This window comes from Hemibagrus wyckioides, linkage group LG04 (assembly GCF_019097595.1).
Source record: "Hemibagrus wyckioides isolate EC202008001 linkage group LG04, SWU_Hwy_1.0, whole genome shotgun sequence".
NCBI lineage: Eukaryota > Metazoa > Chordata > Actinopteri > Siluriformes > Bagridae > Hemibagrus > Hemibagrus wyckioides.
Genome location: NC_080713.1, coordinates 20,764,670 through 20,784,926, shown reverse-complemented (window position 1 = coordinate 20,784,926; position 20,257 = coordinate 20,764,670). Strand labels below are relative to the sequence as shown.

General features: G+C 38.9%; 1 protein-coding gene across 1 annotated transcript in view; it reads right to left on the bottom strand.

Annotated features, from left to right (window-relative positions):
- The window catches only part of cdh13 (cadherin 13, H-cadherin (heart)), a 344,517-nt gene that overhangs the window by 21,200 nt on the left and 303,060 nt on the right, over positions 1–20,257 (bottom strand). The window contains exon 12 of the mRNA XM_058388412.1: positions 5,182–5,324. Coding sequence (XP_058244395.1) covers positions 5,182–5,324 — 143 coding nt within the window. The remainder of the gene's footprint in view (positions 1–5,181; positions 5,325–20,257) is intronic.

The following is a 20,257-nucleotide window of genomic DNA, read 5'->3' as shown; positions in this document are numbered from 1 at the left end:
TTTATTTGTCTTTTTTCCTCCCTAATATGTTTCTAATAGTTTATTTTACATGGGTTTTGCAAGTTATTATATCACACTGACAGTGGAAAATGGTCTGACATGATTAATCACGATTTAATTTTTTTTTTTTACATCATATATATAACACTTTTTTTTTTTGCAATTTTACAAGTACTTTTTTTGCAGGAATATGTAGAATTTTTATATCCAGTGTATAACAGATGCTGTAAATGTATTATATTTATTGTGGAAGTGTCATACTCTTCATATTTAGCTAATCACAACATACACTGCTTGTAAACGCTCTGGGAGAGATTTGTTGGCTCTGGTCAGTTAAAAAGAGGAATAAAGAGATAAATATTTACATGCTAGCCAACATATTACTGTTTTATATATAGACAGTATATAAGACAGTAGCACATGCTCCAACAGCATGCTGTCCTCTCATTCTCAGTGACTGATGCAAGCCAAACTCTCACCATATGCTAGTGCTCTCGATAAACACTCATTTACTCTGACATAAACCTGAAGCCTATGCTACTGTACACTTTGCTTTGTTCATGTACCATCACTGCTCTATATGACAAGCCAAACCTACTGGGGAGTCATTTATTATTATATTAAGAAGCCACTGACTACCCAGGCAGCCTCCAATGTGGCAAAAAAACCCAGAAAAATATGTGCAGCTGCCATTTCTCAACGAGTGAGGCAGAGGGGAATCCAGTCCGATCCATGTGTCAGAGTAATTTCAGTGACAGTGCAGCACATCTAATAACGTGGAAATGTGCAATAGATTTAATACGCCACTTTTCATCTCTGTCACTGCTGATATACAAACAAGACGTCTTAAAGATGACGGCAAAGAAAAATAAGATGGAGTTTAAAAAAAATACCAAGTAGCAAATAATGAGTAGCTTTCGAGCACATAATCACGCAAGACGAATATTAGCGCGTGAGCATATGTACACACACTCATGTACTCACTCACACTCTAAGAGAAATGGACTGAATGAACATCTGCTGGCTCAGTAGGGAATAAAGGCGCGGGAGAAAAATGTGTCTGAGCTTCAGACCAGAATTATATGCTCACACGATGGAACCTGTGTCCATGCTGAAACAACAAGGTGCCTCTGTGGATGAGAGATGAACAAGTGTCGATGAAGTTATAAAAGTTGGCTCACCAACTCTGACTTTTTGACACAAAGCTGCAGCTTCACACAACATCTGTGAAATGGAGCTGTTTGTTTCTGCACATAGAAAAGGGTCATGTGTGTGTCATATAGACCTTTGGGAACTGTAAGGCTACACACACACAGACACACAAAGCATCACAGTCTCACCTATTCGTTCACCCTAATCCTTCCTTTCACTTCCTCCTCTTTTTGTTTTATCTATGTTGTCCTGCTTTGTTCTTTCCTGTCTTTTCCCAGCTTCTGTCAGCCGTCAGCTCTGTCCCCCTCTGTGGTCACCGGGGGAGCAGCAACATTCATCTCCTGAGCTCTCCAAATAAAGACATGGCAGACTGGACTGGATCGATAACCTGTTAGTGACCAGCAGGACTCTCGTGTCATGCAATCATCTGACAGATCATAGCAGACCAGGCCGTCTGTTATAGACTATGCGTTATAAGGGATAAAAAAAATGACCACAGAAAAGAACTGAGTCAGAACAAGTGCTAACACTACCGCCCCCCCCCCAAAAAAAAAATAAAATAAAAAATAAAATTACACACTCCTTAGACAGTATAACGGGGAACACAGTGTTCAGATTCAGCCAGATTCATCCCTTCACTGGTTCACAGGATGTACCAATGACATTTGAGAATGATGAGCTCCATAAACAGATCACAGTTTTTTCTTCTTCTTCTTCTTAAAATTACTACTACTACTGCTAATAATAATAATAATAATAAGAAGAAGAAGAAGAAGAAGAAGAAGAGAAGAAGAAGAAGAAAAAGAAGAAGAAACACCTCTACATGTACCCTCTAGTCCCTAACTTCTATTTGACCTCAAGCTGAGATCAGTTACTTAAATCTGACGTAATTCAGCTACTTAAGTCAGAAAATTACATCAATATTTTAGCAACGAGAGTCAATAGTCTTCAAAGTCGGTTTACTCAGGTGTGTAAGCTGAGTTTCTTTAAGGCCCATTAAAATGACCTGCATGTAGATCACGCCTCCAAGGTTGCCAGATTGTTTTTGAGTAGAGGTGACCAAGACAGCATTTCTCTTTAAACAGTGTCTTATATAGTGTCTTTAAACACAAGCGCATACCTTTAACCCCTTAAAATCAGGGGATAGAAACTGCAGGATGAAAATGCAGACAATTTTTTTTTTAAAGTGATATGATAAAACATAAATGCACAAGACATTTCAAAAGTAATATCTTTATCCGATGATAAATATAAATCTTAACCTATAAAATATAAACCTTCTTCTATAAATGAGAAGAAGGTTTGAATTAAACTAAAAGGAGTCTAGTATATCGCCTGTATACTGTATTGCTGTATTATTAGTTCATATTAATCACTGCCAACTTGGTTTAATTTAGCAATATTGCTTCATCCCTTATTATTATTTATCAGCTTATAAAATAACACTTTGATCCAATTAGGTTGCATTTTTGTCTTTTATAAAATGCAGATTTGACTACTTTCCCAGGAGGTTAAAGTCCTTTAACATCTGTAGAAACAGATGTTTTCTGGCAGTAATGGCCAGTTCCATTCATGCTGTGGTGTGCTGGGGCAGCAGGATTAAGGCAGCTGATGCAAACAGAGTGAAAGCTGAGCTCTGTTATTGGGGGGGGACTCGACTCCTTGGAGAAGGTGTCTGAGAGAAGGATGCTGCACTAGACAATGGCTCTCCTCCATTACACAGAAGCATCCTCAGAAAGAAACTGAGGTCACCAACATGCGCGGCAAAATGCCACAGGAAATCATTTCTACTAGCTGCTATCAGACTCCACAACACCTCTCCCCTTTGTTCGAGTGAGTTTGAGTAATGTGTCTGGAGAAAGGTGGTTTTTTTCCAACTGTACTATGAACAACTTCTGAATTCAGAGTAGACTATATAAAACTTGACCCTGCAACAGGTATAAGTTTGGTAGACTGTAAATGGCAGGTTACCCTGTCACTTTACTACATTTACAATCAGACAATTTATTCTGCTCAGTTACCATAAGTTATAGAATTGCAGCAAGGATAAAAACACTATATTAAGTTTATCCTATATTGTGTTTTTTTTTTATTTCCTTATTATAAATATTGTTTTTTCCAAATTTTTCTTTTTCACATTTGTTTCTGTTTGTAGTAACCTGTTTTCTTCTGTTTCTGTAAGTATTACAGAGCAACCGCTGGCATGAAATATCCCACTGGGATGATTGTAGTTCAATTGTAAGTTAATTTGTAGCCACAAGACACTGATTCCAGGTCATGAAAACTTAATGTGTGTGTGTGTGTGGTATGCAGGCCATTTTTATCACTTTTAATTTGTTCTTTAGATTTTTGTTTTGGTTAACTAGATGTTCTCTTTTATAAAGAAAACATGCACATGGTTTATATATATATATATATGTCTCTCTGTGTTCTCTGTAACTGCACACATTTAGAAAGGAGATGTTGTTTCCTCACAGCAGCAGAGAAACAAGTATCTGTGGTTACTACTATTCAGGAGTTTATCGTGTTTTCAATATGTCCACAATTGTTTGCTTCCTAAAACTTTCCAGTTGGTGAATTGGCCAGATTGGCTCAGATGCAAAACTATGTGCAGTTTTCTTTCAGTTTTCCCAGACTGACTTGTGTTATCTAGAGGTTTCCAGCCTTACACAAGAGAAATGAAATGGCACAGTTAGAACTTTATTAAAAACATAAATTGATAAATTTCAAATAATACCTGCTGACTAATGAGCATTGCGCTGAACATGAAAAGTCTTTTTTTCCAAAAAACTAACAAGGCCGGCTTATCTTTTACAGCCCATACACACACTTCATTTCTCTGTCTCGGATTTTTCAAGGCTGCTTTCAGTCTTGGCACAAGAGGACATTTTAGAGCATGTCTCATGAGAGTCCTGTCTAGTCCCACTTATACCCTCATTCGAACATGAGAGAAATGTGCAGAGAAGGGGGTTAATGACATCAGAAACACCTGGGCACATAGAGAAGGAGATCAGTTCTCATGTCATTGGTGCATTCATGTAGGAGAGGGAAGAGTGACAGAAGGAGTGATAGGGGGAGAGGAGGTGAGGAAGATGATTCTTTCCTGCTTCACTGTCTCAGATTTGTACCAGTCTATGCCATTGGCAGACCCCTGCTGCTAAAGCAATATCACACGTCTGTTAATGGAGCACTTCCAGAGAGTCATCTTTCTTCCTCCTTCACTCACATAGAGGATGGAAGAAGTGGCAAGATGCCAAGGTGAAGAAACCGAGCGAGGCCTGAACGACTGACACACATGAGAACCCTCATGCTCAACCCTCTTCCCAAACACCAGATCTCCTTGCTCCCATCTGGAACAACCCACTGCAACAATTAGGGACACCTCATCGACTTCAGGTTAATTTAATCTCTGCAAATGCCAAGCAAGAGGAATAACTACATTACCCAGAGATCACTGAGACCGGGGGCCTTGCGTTCTGTGCCTGAGACCGTGTAATTTTCTGCACCGAGAGGATAATGCACGACCCTGACTGAGCTCTAAGCTCCACTGATGACTTGTACAAATAACTCTCCAAAGGGTTCCAGTGTGATATTGGCAATGGTTCTGACTGCAATTTAAAAGACAAAGCAGTTACCACTTAGTATTCACGACATTCTTCATTGCCATTTACAAACGTTCAGGGCCAATTATGGCACGGGTGCCAATTCATTCCACTAGTAAGTCAGAGTTAAACACATATTGTGCCAATTACAGTACTGAAATTGTGCCTTTGTAGGAAGGTGATAAAAAAAAAATGAAATTAAAAAAAAAAAAAACAGCAAACATGCTTTCAAAAAAAAAAAACACAACAATTTATTCTGCATCAAACAATAAGAACATTGTAATGATGTTCATGAATATTTGCCAAACCTGTTAGAAGAGCGAACACACTATCATTAGGAGACCAACAAAGGGACATTATTTAGATGGCAAGAGTTCAGAAAGCTGAAACAGTTGAGTCATTGTGTAGTGTGAGATGGCACTCTTACCACTGTCTGTGGCCATGAAGACTGCACTGTAGCGGTTATTGTGGACATGAGGAGACTCACGGTCCAGCGTGCCTGTAGTGTTTACTGTGCCCTTTACCGGGTTTACACTAAGCCACCCTGCTGGGTCTCTCAGCACCGCAAACCTGAGAAAGAAATGAAGAAAGCACATTGAATTGACATGCAGCACTGTAATAACTCACAACAGTAAATGTATTTCCTTTTTCCAGCTCATACAAGTTAACAGGAGAACAGGTATCATGTGTTGATTGTTTTATTATTTTAAAAGCAGGAGAACTGTTCACACATGCGTGTAGGAAGCATTTATCACTGTGTATTCTGTGCTTTTTTTATTTTATAAGAAATTAAATGGCATCATTTAATTGGCAGGCATGGAGAGTCTTTAGCATGTTGTGTAGCGACCTTGAAAAAGTAACAAGCTATCAATTTTAGGCATGCGTGCGTGTACGTGTGTGTGTGTGTATGTGTGTGTGTCCATCCATTCCTTTTGTCAGTTACATAACCACACATCTTTTCTATTAGTTGAATGGTAGTCGCTGAATAATTGATATTAGTAAATGAATTATATGCTTTCAAATGAATGAATTAATAATGAGTTGGGATTTTAAGGGAATATAAATGTGCTCTCTAATGCCCTCTATGTAAAGAACACAATGTAGAGTGCTTCTATAGCACAATAATCAGTGACTGGGTAGGTAGGTTGATTATTTTCCAGGAACAGTACATCCTGAGGTGTTGTATTTCTCTTATTCCTTGAAAATTTGGCCACTCTGAGTATTTCTTTTTTTTTTTTTATTATTATTACACACTGATCAAATCAATGATGAAAATAGATTCCCCACTTATCTCTTTGCCCAGAAACCCTCACCCATACTATCTAGAAGCAATCAGAGACAGAACGTACAGTATACAACGCTGTACAAGAAAAGGTGTGTTTTCATTCATCTAACTTGTCACTGATCCTCAAGTTCTTAACTTATGTTGAATGAAAAACATCAACTCAGTGATGAAACGAGGTATAACCTGATTTCATCTACATCAACACTCTTTGTAGGAGAGGCTATGATTCCGCCACAGTACATCATTTATATTTGTCAGTGCGATCTTGTGAATCAGGTTCTGTATAAGAATGGATGAACTGATCTGAACCTCATTTGTCTTCACATAAAAAATGATGAACGTTTGACTGGTCGTTGTCATGCATCTGCACAGCACAAGCATTTTATTGAGTAATGACACATTCAGAATGTAAAGACACCGTGTCCCAAAGGTCCATTTTTTATAGACATGCACGCTTAAGGAATAGCACATCAAAGTGCAGACTTGGAGGAGAACTGCAGGAGGACTGTGTGTGTGTGTGTGTCTGTGTGTGTGAATTGTTAGGTCCAAAATATCCTGAATATGTATATATATATATATATATATATATATATATATATATATATATATATATATATATATATATATATATATATATATATATATCAGGATTATTTCATTATGGTTACTGCAGTTTAGGTTACAGTTTGATTTAGGATTAGGTTTAGGATTAGGTTTCTTACTACACATACACTATATTGCCAAAAGTATTCGCTCACCCATCCAAATAATCAGAATCAGGTGTTCCAATCACTTCCATGGCCACAGGTGTATAAAATCAAGCACCTAGGCATGCAGACTGTTTTTACAAACATTTGTGAAAGAATGGGTCGCTCTCAGGAGCTCAGTGAATTCCAGCGTGGAACTGTGATAGGATGTCACCTGTGCAACAAATCCAGTCGTGAAATTTCCTCGCTCCTAAATATTCCACAGTCAACTGTCAGCTGTATTATAAGAACGTGGAAGTGTTTGGGAACGACAGCAACTCAGCCACGAAGTGGTAGGCCACGTAAACTGACGGAGCGGGGTCAGCGGATGCTGAGGCGCATAGTGTGAAGAGGTCGCCAACTTTCTGCAGAGTCAATCGCTACAGACCTCCAAACTTCATGTGGCCTTCAGATTAGCTCAAGAACAGTGCGCAGAGAGCTTCATGGAATGGGTTTCCATGGCCGAGCAGCTGCATCCAAGCTGTACATCACCAAGTGCAATGCAAAGCGTCGGATGCAGTGGTGTAAAGCACGCTGCCACTGGACTCTAGAGCAGTGGAGACGCGTTCTCTGGAGTGACGAATCGCGCTTCTCCATCTGGCAATCTGATGGACGAGTCTGGGTTTGGCGGTTGCCAGGAGAACGGTACTTGTCTGACTGCATTGTGCCAAGTGTAAAGTTTGGTGGAGGGGGGATTATGGTGTGGGGTTGTTTTTCAGGAGCTGGGCTTGGCCCCTTAGTTCCAGTGAAAGGAACTCTGAATGCTTCAGCATACCAAGACATTTTGGACAATTCCATGCTCCCAAGTTTGTGGGAACAGTTTGGAGCTGGCCCCTTCCTCTTCCAACATGACTGTGCACCAGTGACCAAAGCAAGGTCCATAAAGACATGGATGACAGAGTCTGGTGTGGATGAACTTGACTGGCCTGCACAGAGTCCTGACCTCAACCCGATAGAACACCTTTGGGATGAATTAGAGCGAAGACTGAGAGCCAGGTCTTCTCGTCCAACATCAGTGTGTGACCTCACAAATGCGCTTCTGGAAGAATGGTCAAAAATTCCCATAAACACACTCCTAAACCTTGTGGACAGCCTTCCCAGAAGAGTTGAAGCTGTTATAGCTGCAAAGGGTGGACCGACGTCATATTGAACCCTATGGATTAGGAATGGGATGTCACTTAAGTTCATATGCGAGTCAAGGCAGGTGAGCGAATACTTTTGGCAATATAGTGTAGGTAATCACAAATATAGCATATTTTACATATTTACATAATATGTCATTAAAGTTCATTTCCAGAGCACAAATCTACAAATAATTTACTTACCCCCTTGTCATCCAAGATGCTCATGTCTTTCTTTCTTCAGTCGTAAAGAAATTATGTTTTTTGAGGAAAACATTTCAGGATTTTTCTTCATATAGTGGACTTCAATTTTGAAGTGCCCACAAGTTTGAACTTCCAAAATACAGTTTAAATGCAGCTTCAAAGGCCTTTAAGCTGATCCCAGCTGAGAAAGAAGGGTCTTATCTAGTTAAATGATTTGTCATTTTCTTAGAAAATAAAAAATTGTGTACTTTTTAACCACAAAAGCTTGTCTAGCAGTAGCTCTGGGATGCCCGTAAGTGATGTAAGTACTACGTAAGGTCCTCAAAAAACATAATGAAGAAAGAAAGACATGAAAATCGTGGATGACAAGGGGGTGAGTAAATTATTTGTAAATTTCTGTTCTGGAAGTGGAATTCTCCGTGTGTGTATGTGTGTGTTCGCACTCACATGTTGATAACATTGTACTATGACACCTGAACATTTATATTTTCATAACTTATATTTAGCAGCTCATTAAACACATTGAAATTTCCTCTAGGATTTATTTTAACACAGATTATGCTACGAAAATGAATCACGCCTCTGCACCAATATGAGCATTTAGGGAATATTTTAGAGTTGAGGTTCTATATCTATCTGTATATCACACATTTTATACCACTACTGGGAACTAGAGCTACTGTGTTGTGTGTGTCTTTGGCAAGGTGATACAGCTCTCAATAATAGATTCATTTATAGAATTAAATTGAAGCTCTTCAGGTCACAAAGTAAGACAAAGCTACATCACAACTCACACTCAATTAGAGAAATGATTCACAGCTCTCGCACACATGCCTTACAATTATACACACGTTTTTTCTTTCATTGACAGGAAAAAGAAATAAATATTAAAAATCAAACTACAACAACTACAACAGCTTATTTCCTGTGATTACAACTTCCAACTTATTCTTTCTTTTATCACATACGTGTGATCACTTGTTTTGTCATTTGTGTGTAAGGTGAATGAGTGAGAGGTGGGAGGCATCCTGTGGGTGAATCAACAAATCGAAAGAACGCTGTCTGTAGAATAGGTTAAAGTACAGATGGGCTGCAATAAACTGGAATAGTCCATTATTGAGGGGAAAAAAGGTCACAGGAGACATGAAGACTTAATTGGCAAGACTTCACAACAAAATACAGAAAGAGTATGGTTTAAATAGTGTAGGTAATTAAGGCTTAACTGCAAACTGGTGAACACAATGGAGTAACACACAAATGACAGAACAGATGCAGCAACAGGACCCAGCTATAATCCAATATCCATGTGAAATCATGATAATAGCATGTGATCACATGTAAAAATAAATTAACGTAAGCCGTCCAAGTGAAGAAAATCACATGGCGCATATAAAACCACATGCAATTAACACCTACAGCATAAAATGCACGCAACATAAGTGAAATGTTTCAACTTTGTTGTCTGCTACATGTAATCTAGGACACTTACACAAATTCCAGTTCAAAATGCTATTATGATAGGATATTGCAGCTGCACTCCTCTTGCAGGCAATTAACCTTGCTATTTCATCTCTCTTTCCAGAACAAAAACACATCTCCCGCAATGCGTCTCTACCTATCAACGTTTTATCCCAACACTTCCTGAGGAAATATGGTCATATACACGAGGACAAGCTCGTCTTTGAGAAACAAGCAAGCGTGAGATTATCATCATGCTGCTCTGGGCACAAATAACTCTCTCTTGCTGCTGAACTGTTTGCAAATTCATTTGTTATTCACTGATGAAATCTTTTTCCGTTTCAGCATGAGCTCTAGCAAAGCTATAAAATTCACGCTATGTAGCCTGCTTCAATGGGTTTTCTTTTTATATGGCTGAAGTAGACAGCAACAAAAAAGCAAAATGATTTATATAGATGATACCGGCATCCAGCTGAGTGTGACTTTAATTTGAATTCAGAGAGAAGTTGATGTAAACTCTCCTCATGGAAACACACACACACACACACACACACACACACGTATCCTCATTGTCTCTATATACTATACCAAGCCCCAATTACCAGGAAAGCTCGTAGCATGCAGAGTTCATCAAAGTGTGGTTTAATGCAAGGAGTCAGGCTCACACACTGACTCACACACTGACTCACATACTGACTCACATCCTGGCTCACAGTGGCTATGTGGAAATACACACCACCTCCCTCTGTACACACACAGCTCTGGGTCATTAGCCTCCTGTCAAGGTCATTAGTGCCTCGTTAAATCCACATTATGCAAATTGATATCTTACCTATATGGGATACATGATAATTAGGGCTATCACCAAATAAGTAAAGATGTTTGTTCATATTTGGGGATGTTACACGTGTGGATTCACTTTTTTTGCACACACACACACACACACACACACACACACACACAAAGACCTTGTAGCAAAAGTCATCTGCACTTTTTGCTGGCTTAGTGAAAGATACAGCAGAAAGGTGATTTGCCAACGTTTCTGCTTGAGCGGTACAATTTCTGCCTGCGACGCAAGGCAAGTCCAGATCTGACCCTGAGAACCCCAGAGCTGCACACAATTCTTTTTCCATCTGACATTAGCTATGATAGATCTCCCCTGTGGGGAAAAAATCCATAGTGAACAAATAAAAAAGAGCTTAGTTACATAGGAGTCTGTTCATACTTGTTTCTATGTGTGACTGTGTTTCCACTCCTACGAATATGGGTCTATTATTATTTCTGTAGAAATGCCTTTGCTTTATTGGATTTCTGTATTGTGAAATTGTATTCTCTTAGAAGTGACAATCAGAGCAATGCTATACCTACAATCTCAAGTGCACAACAATGCTACTTATTTCAGCAACTTCTTTTGTTATGCAGTTACTTATATTTGTCTGTTGCATAATTGCTTTGGATGTCGATCTGAGGCACAGAATCGAACCAAAAGCACAGGATGTACACTGGGAAGCATATTCACAAACACTCAAACACAATCAAGAAGAGACAAATAAACAGCACATCACCGAACATCTTGCTCATTCACCCCAATTCATCCCAATCAGACATGAGGGATGAGGATCTCCTCTCATCCATACACTTTTATTAAGGCTGTTCTTTTTTCTTATGCCTTTTTGTTTTGTGTCAGACCCAACAAAGGGGTAGGAGTGTGCTGTGTATTTATGCTGCTGTGGTTCCCGACAGAGAAGCTGGAACTCATATGCTTTCCTCTACGAGGAGAAGCAGCTGTAGCATGGCCTCTCGCTGCTTTCCAAATGACTTCTAATCCTCACAGCTACAGCGAGTTAAAGCGACTAATGAAATACCCAAGCGCGTTACTGTGGAGGCCACAGGGCTTTTGCAGCATGCTGCAACATCCCAAATCCAGATGTGTACTTGTAAACAAGTGTGCACATTCTCGTGACCCCCTCAAAATCAGCTGAACGAGCTGTCAGGATGATCAAGAGCAAGATCAGCAGGGAGACACGCTAACAGCTCTCTCCATCAGAACACCTCATGCAGGAGACACGCTCGAGGGCAGACTTTAAGATATTTGCCTCGGCCATTGAAATTCTGCATGCTTCACTTTGGCTGTCAAAGCTGTAAACTGCTTCGACTGAAGACACATTAAGATGAAAAGGTGGCGGCAATATCCTCTAAGACTAAAAATAACTGAGGAACACAACAGAGACTTTCTTCTTTACAATGGCATTCTTCTTCGTCAACATCCCTATCACTCATTTTGTCCTTGTGCCTTTGTATGGATGAAATATTAATGTTTAGGACAGGTTCAAAGGTTGATGTGCTGAGAGTGACAGATTTATGAAATGGGAATGGAGATAAATAAACCTGAGGCTTGTCCTTTGGGTACCACAAACCGCTTTAAGTTACCACTGTTCTTCAGTGTAACAAATGCAAATGATGGGACAGTTATCACAGACTACTGAGGTAAAAATGGAGAATGTTGATTCTTTAAACTTAGTTATAATGGAGATCTAAGGGACGTTGTTGAAGTTCATCACTGAAGTATACATTGGGTGAATGTTTTCATTGTTGCTAGATTTTCTTGCCTCCAAAGGCCAAAAAATGGAATTTCCGCCTGTGTTGCAGTATTCAGTATATACTGAATGTCTTTGTCATGCCACTCTTCACATTGGTTGTTAACGACTCATATGAAAATAGACAGGCAGTGCTTTAAGAATTTGAAGAATTTCATTTTTTTCAAGTTTTTCATAAGCATTTCTGTTTGTACCTAGCCTACTAGAGGCAATATTTTCACAGAAAAGTTCCAAAAAGGATTTGAGTTTAGTGAAAATTCTGAGTAAATGGTGATTTCAAACCCATTTCTGATTCCCCAAGTGCTTGTCCATAAGCGTCTAAAATTTAAAGGTGTTATCTTCAGTAACTATAATCCTGTGTAAGGTTTTCCCTACAGAGTCCTGACTAAAATTTTATACAAGACTTGTGGCTATAAAATAATCCATTTGTTTATACTGTATGAAAATATCCAATAAGTCAATTTCCACTCTGCTGACTGAAAGAAACAGCAGTCTATTTGTTAAAAGGGTTAAGCTCCAAATCTTAAATCTAATTTAATCTAAATCTTAAAATATATTTGTGGTTATTTGTTACAAACATAGTCCTGATTGCATAATGATCTCACAAAATAATGATCTTCCAAGTGCTCATAATTAGACAAAACTCCATATTATTACCATAGCATTGTTTGAAAACATGTTTTATTTAGATTACAACTAGATTACACTGGTTGTAGTTTTGGGCTGGTTTCAGCATTTCAGAAACCGCTGTTCTTTTTCGGGATTATCTCTATGAAAGACCAGACAATATTTGGACAAGATTGGTTCCAGATCTTCCAATCTTTAACTGTCCAGTGTTGATGAGCTTGTGCCTAATGTAGCCTCAGATTCCTTTGCAGAGCTGTAACCTGGTGTGGTGTTCTGCTGCTGTTTCCTTTCTGACAGTGTTCGAAGCTCAGACACAGTCTCCCAGTTTAGATTAAAGTTTAGATTAAAGTAGATTAAAGACATATCTCTTTAGCCTGGCATACACATGATTCATCCCATAAACTTGTACCCCATTACATCTGATCAAATGCACACTATCATCTAGTGCTGCTAATATCATGAACGGCAGCTACGCTAATTCCTTTCCACCTGTTTCTTTTTCTACCCATCCTGAGGCATCTGGACATTGTGCCAGCTCCAGGAGACTGAGGCCAACCCTGTAAGGATCCTGAGGCATCCAGAGATGGACCAGCTCCGGATTCTGATTCGTGGGGATTTGGGTATATCAAAGCAACGCTGCCAGCCCTATGCGGAGTTCGAGGACGGCAACAACCTCCTAATTAATACACACACTAACATTTTACATTTGCTGTATCTGCATCACACAACTGACTGTACATAACTGCAGAAAGGACATTGTTCATATCACAATCTCTGGTGTCACCCAAATGAGGATGGGTTCCCTCTTGAGTCTGGTTGCTCTCAAGGTTTCTTCCTCATACCATCTATGGGAGTTTTTCCTTGCCACAGTCGCCTCAGGCTTGCTCAATAGGGATGATTTTGTCTAACATCTAGGGCATTTTGCACTATGTTTTTTGTTTCTTATGTTCTGTAAAGCTGCTTTGAGACAATGTTCATTGTTAAAAGCGCTATACAAATAAAATTGAACTGAATTGAATTGAATTGAAGCCCATCCACCTGAAGGTTTGATGTGCTTTGCATACTTACATGCTTTTCTGCTTGCCACAGTTGCAAAGAAAGCTTTTTATTTGCGTTACTGTGTAGCCATCCTTTCAGCTTGAACCAGTCTAGACATTTTATTCTTACCAACAAGGTGTTTCTATCCACAGAACAACTGTGTGTGAAAATCCCTACAGATCAGTAGTTTCTGAAATACTCAAAACAGCCTGTCTGGCACCAACAACCACGCCACGCGGTCAAAATCTCTGAGATCATATTTTTTCTCCATTCTGCTGTGAAAGTTTTTTCTTTTCAAACCATTTGATGTAAACATTAACCTAAACTCTTGTACCTGCATGGTTTTATGCGTTGCACTAGAGGTACAGATGTTCCTATTAAAGCGGCAGATAAAATGTACACAAATGTATTTTAAATATTTATTTAACAATGACCCTTGGAATTCCATTATGAAATGCTGAATCAACTGGTTTTCTGTTATATTCTCTTTACAGGAAATCCTTTCACATCGCATATGCAATACAGATGCTACTGATACACTAGAGTGAAAAATGTTGAATTATTCCTTTAATGTCAGATAAACATCCAGTGTTAGGCCTGCATTATTGGAATGAGCAGCAGAAAGCTGTGCATTGAAAACATAAGGAGCAGTCATGCGGTAAAATGTAAACATACCAAGACAGCCCATCCATCAGCGTCTGATGTGACTTCTGAGGGATTTGTGGAAAGAAGTACCGTCTGTCTATTAACTGATCGTTAAAGTTCGCACTGTCATGTGCTGTCCATCTGTCTCCCATTGATCTGCAGCTTTCTGACAGGCTTCATACAAGCATCTGTCACTGTTCACACAACCACACAGGATCTGATTCTGAAAGCTCACAAGGAAAGTGGATATGTTTTTAAGCTCCAGCAGTTCTTTTAAGAAAATGCATTCATTCAGAAAGATGTGTGCTCATACTGGGCCGACATTATCAAGGGGTCTGTAGGCCAGAGTATATTATCATCCAAATGACTTTTAATGTCCGATTATTCCTTTTAAACATTCTGCCTGATCTGCAGATTCAAATCATCTGCCTGATGTGGGTCTGATGTGTGCATGAAGGAAAATAGTTGTGAAGAAAATAATTCTTGCTTTTCAGGCTGCTGCTAATATTTTTAGCTCTGCAACCTCCTTTAGTTTATAACAACGTCATACAGTGCAAGTCAGCTTAACAAGACACCGATTTTGAGTCAAGTGTGTGATCATTTAAACAAACAGTTACAAGCTATTGCTAACTTACAAAAGTGAAGAAAAACAAATACCTTTGTTTGGTTGCTGCTGGGATTGGTTTCATTTATCATTGCACAAAATTGAACAGACCAAACAGCATTGTTTGTGTGGTGTTTATATCTGGCAAACTATTATAAAAAAATATATAGTTAAAAGATGTAAGATTTATGTTACAACATTTGGTGACAGTCAGAATATTCTCATTTTGTCTGTCAGCAACATAATTGTGTGTTGTGTAGGTCTGAAAACCTACTAGTAAACATTTTTCTGGCCATTCATTGGTTAGAAATAGGGCACAACAACAACAAAAAAGAAGATAAACAAAAGTTTGCAAAAGTGCATCTAGAGATAAAAAAGGTCACTTAATTATAAAGAACATGGAGACTGTGCTGAATAAATTATTGGATTTATATTATAATAATAACTAACATTTGATCACATTCAGCATTTACATTCTCATTTTGTTCATTTGGCCAAATATCCAGAATGCATTATGCAGCACAATTGCTCAGTTTGCATTTCATGGGTCAGTTTAGCAGAAAATAATAGCGCCTGTACCCCCAAATATACATCATGTTTGGTTCACTTCCTGCAGTTGGGTCTATTTCGAAACAAATCAATTTCTCACTGTGATTGAACCATGCAAGATTTCGGCCCTTGACCAACTCGCTCCACACCCCAATGTAATTCTCACCTGTTTGATTCAGATTAACCACTGCAGATTCTTCGGTTCATGCCAAAATTATGCCAATTTAAAATTGCAAAAATTGCACTGAGAAGGTGTTCTCCATGTGGAGAATGCCAGGGAGCTACTTTCACCACCTGGTCTTCAGCAAGACCCTGTGGCCTTTTCGACAGGGACAATTAAGCTGCACATGGTCCAGTGCCAGGGCCTTTAAGACAAATTAGTGGCATATCTGATAGACTCTCCCTGAAGCAAAGATGTGACAAGCCGAGGAAAGTTTGCCAATTCATTGAGGAATACGGAGCATGTGGTTAGACAAGTGTTTGACCAATTACAATACAGCAGAGTCAAAGCCTCAAGCTTATTACACCAGCCAAGTAGGGCAATAGCATTAATGTAAATACATAAACATTCAGGCACTAACACCAATCACATACCAACACATTCTTTCCGCCCTCTTTTAGCCTTGTGTGTAAACTCACCAGATGAAATCTTAGCTGTAGAATGGCAGTAATAGAAATTACAGCATGCAGATCATTTCCATAAATTATCATGCCTCAGCAATGCATCACATAAAATCAAATTTATTATCATAATAAGGCACAAAAAAGCTGTTCTTTGCATCAGTTGAAAATCATAACCCTGTAATTAACACAGAGAAAAGCAATTTATCCCTGCTTCACTGGGGCCATGCCACTCTAACTCTCTTCCTCTTGGCACCTTTTGAATTGTTTTAATTATCGCAACCCATCGTGGCTGGTAGTGTCTCCTCCCTCTCCTCATCACATACTAGAATTCCAGACGATAAAGCCCACTATTCCATAAGCATAACTAATTTATAGTTCTGAAGCCAAAAATAGCTACTTGGCACCAGAGGGCAAGGACTTATTTTACATTTTAAATGTATTGTAATTCGGCCCTCATATATAGAAACGTTGAGATTTCACTATAAAAGCAGCTTGGTTAAGAAAAATATAATGCAGTGCAACTTCCATCCATATATCTATCCTCTGTAGCACTTATCCTACACAGGGTTGCGGGGAGCCTAGAACCTATCCCAAGGGACTCAAGGCATAAGGTGAGGAACATCTTGGACAGGATGCCAATAAACTGCATCCTACTCTCTTGAGGAGGAAACTGGAGTACCCTGAGGAAACCCCTGAAGCACAAGGAGAACATCTCTGTACACACAGGGCAGAGGCAGGAATTGAGTCCCCAAACCCAGAGGTGTGAGGCAAATGTGCCAACATCTAAGCCACCATACTCCTCTATTTTGAAAATTAAAAAGAAAAAACAACCTGACATTGAAAATTTGACATCATACAGAGCTTGTCTAAAAACATCGAACTGAAAATTGCTGCCTCACTGCCTTGATGACCTGCCCACTTTAGAGTTTATTAAGACGTTTTTTTTTTATTTGTTCAAATGCCAACTCTCCTAAGGATGTCACCTACTTTCACATTCTGGTAATAAAAAAAACCCAAACAAAACAAAAAAACCCCTCACAAACTCTATCTCCAAGGGATTTAAAAACCATCTCACCTGATTTCTCAACATGACCCACATCCATGACCCCGTGATGGATCAAAACCTTGTTGTTGTGAAGGATATAAGCTTTCGGATAAGCATGGGCCAAATACAATGAAGGGCAACACTTCTAGCATTTACAATAAAATGTGCTGACCTGGGAAAAGCCTACACATAGTTGAATTCTGACATTTTGTACCATATATGGTCCAGAACAGTACGAGCTTTCCTGAACTCAGATATATTTCTCTTTTATATGTATCTGAACTGAAATTCAAGGTCAAGCATTTTGAAGTCCTCCAAAAAAGAAAAGAGAGAAAATTCAGAGAGCATCACTGTCAGTTTGACAGCTAATATCTGATTACAAAGTCCATTGATTAGACCTTGCTTTTGTGTCTAGCTATCCAAAAGCTTTAAATAACTTTCTAAATAAAAAAACGTGGCGTTCTCAGTGTGAGTGTGAGGAAATCACAGTTTTAAACATATTAATGCAGATTGTTTGTATAACCTTCAACATCTGTTAAACTGTCTCCTCACCCAACATGACCTCTAAAGGAAGATAGGCAAGACAAGATAAAAAGTACATTTTTCATGCAATTTTAATATACATCTACAAACTTGTAATGTCAAGGTGTTAAAATACTTTTATAGGCAGAAAAAAATCATTATCCCTTTTTTCATCTGTTTTGGCACATTTCCAGAATTCAGCCTAAGCTACAGCCAAACCACTACACACATATAACTGGAACATCCTCGAGATTCACTGCCACTTTAATAGGGACACCTGTACAATTAACCAATTATCCAATGGGAAAATGGGAAAGAAAGCACAATCACCTGGCCTTTCCCCATCCAAATCGTCTCTTTTTCAGTTTCGGTGAGCACAGAGGACACTGTGGCATCAGATTCCTGTTCTTAGCTGACAGGAATGGACCTGATGTCTTCTTTTGCTGTTGTAGCCTATTTTATTTAAGGTTTGATGTATTGAGATGCTTTTTGGCTCACCACTGTTATAAAGAGTGGTTAGTTGAGCCATTTTCTGCTGACCTTTCTTTCATCAACAAGGTTGCTGATCACCATTTTTTGCCACCATAAACTATAGAGACTGTTGTGCAGGAAAATCCCGAGAGATCAGCAGTTTCTAAAACCTGCCCATCTGGCACCAACCACCATACCATGGTTGAAATCACTCAGATCTAACCTTTTTTCCCATTCTGATGTTTGATATAAATATTATCTAAAGATCTTGCTTAAGTGTACACATCGTGCTGCTGCCACATGACTAGCTAATTTATCAAATATATAAGCCAGAACTCATATAACATATCATATCATATATACATATCATGTATGTGTCATGTGGAGAGGTTCAGTGATGTGTTTCTTTTCTGCTGACACAACAAAAGTACATGTGGCAATGAGAGAACCACACAGAAAGGCATGTAAGTGAATAGAAACATAGACACCTTGATTAACAGCATTTACTTTGACAAACTTCAAGGGAATTGGTGGCTCAGTGGTAGGTTTTTTGCCTACCAACACAGGATTAATTCCCAGCCAGTGCCCAAACCCCAGCCACTGGATGCAGTGCTGGTCCCAAGCCTGGATAAAAATGGGAGGGTTCTGTCAGGAAGGGCCTCCAGTGTAAAACCTGTGCCAGGTTGTTGTGTGGACCAGTTAATCTGCTGTGGTGACCCCTCACACACATAGGGAGCAGCTAAAACAACTGCTTTTTACATTAAATGGCTAAAGCTAGAATTTCATATTAAGATTTTTTGTGGACTTTTGAGTCTTTAAAGAGTCTTTTGAGTCTTTTTTTTTTTTTTTGGAAAAGTGTGAAAAATGTGGTAATGAATTCAGAGGAATGGAGTGCAAAGTTTGACCCTTCCAAACCCAGTCTTTGGATATACTATCTATGAATCATGATGAAAGGCTGATAATTCAGTTCATAAATGTGGGAATACAAATCTAGTCTGCCTCAACACTGTTAATGGCAAGGGCAAACAACTACAGTACAGAGAATGTCTCTGTTTTAAAATGTTTTAGCTAATCCCATTTATCAATTGCTTCATATCAGAACGGCGGCTTGGAGAAACTTGGTGTTTTTTCATGTTCTCTTTCTTTTTTCTTCACTACACAGCTGGAGACAGCGTTATATTTTTCCATTTCTAGAACCACTAAGCACTGCTTTGGTCATGACAGTGATGTCTCTGAGAAGTGGGTTGCTGGCCAGAGTGAAGCAAAATTGCTGAACTAATATGGTGGTGCATTATTAAAGAGGTTGATGCATCCTGAAGATACAAATGCAATAAAATATGTATGCATGCATATACCATTAGGATACCGTGTAGTGTGTGCAAAATTCATCAAAAGCATATATTGCAGTCTGTACGATTAGAAACCAAACGAGAAAACATCTCTTCTAAAGCTACTTACATTCTTGTACACTGACAAACATTCAAGATAATGTGATCATTTGAATTCATGAGTGCTGAAGTTCCACAAATGAAATGTGATGGAGCTCCCACCAGGAGATAATGAACAAGAGAAGATGGAGAAAGCGGAACTTGTACAGAGCTAAGTGAGTTATAATAAAGGTCAATGGAAAGGAGCGAAAGGAGGGAGATTTTAATATCAAACATGGTTTCAGCATGTTCTGCATTCATTACTTTGATAACACATTAACAGAGATGTGCCTTGGTACACTTGGTGAAAAGAGGAGTGCAAAACATTCAGAGACAATGCGAAAAATTGTGAAACATTTTGGAGGCAACATTTTTACTCTCTGTTTAAATATCATCTGTTGGCTGACCTACATATTAAAGATGTACGACATTCTGAAGTCAAAGGAGGTCCCATGGTCCAGCTGTCACGGTATCATAACCTAGCAATGTATTTTACACTGCACTGTGATATCCAAACTAAAATGATTTCCCTTTAAACTC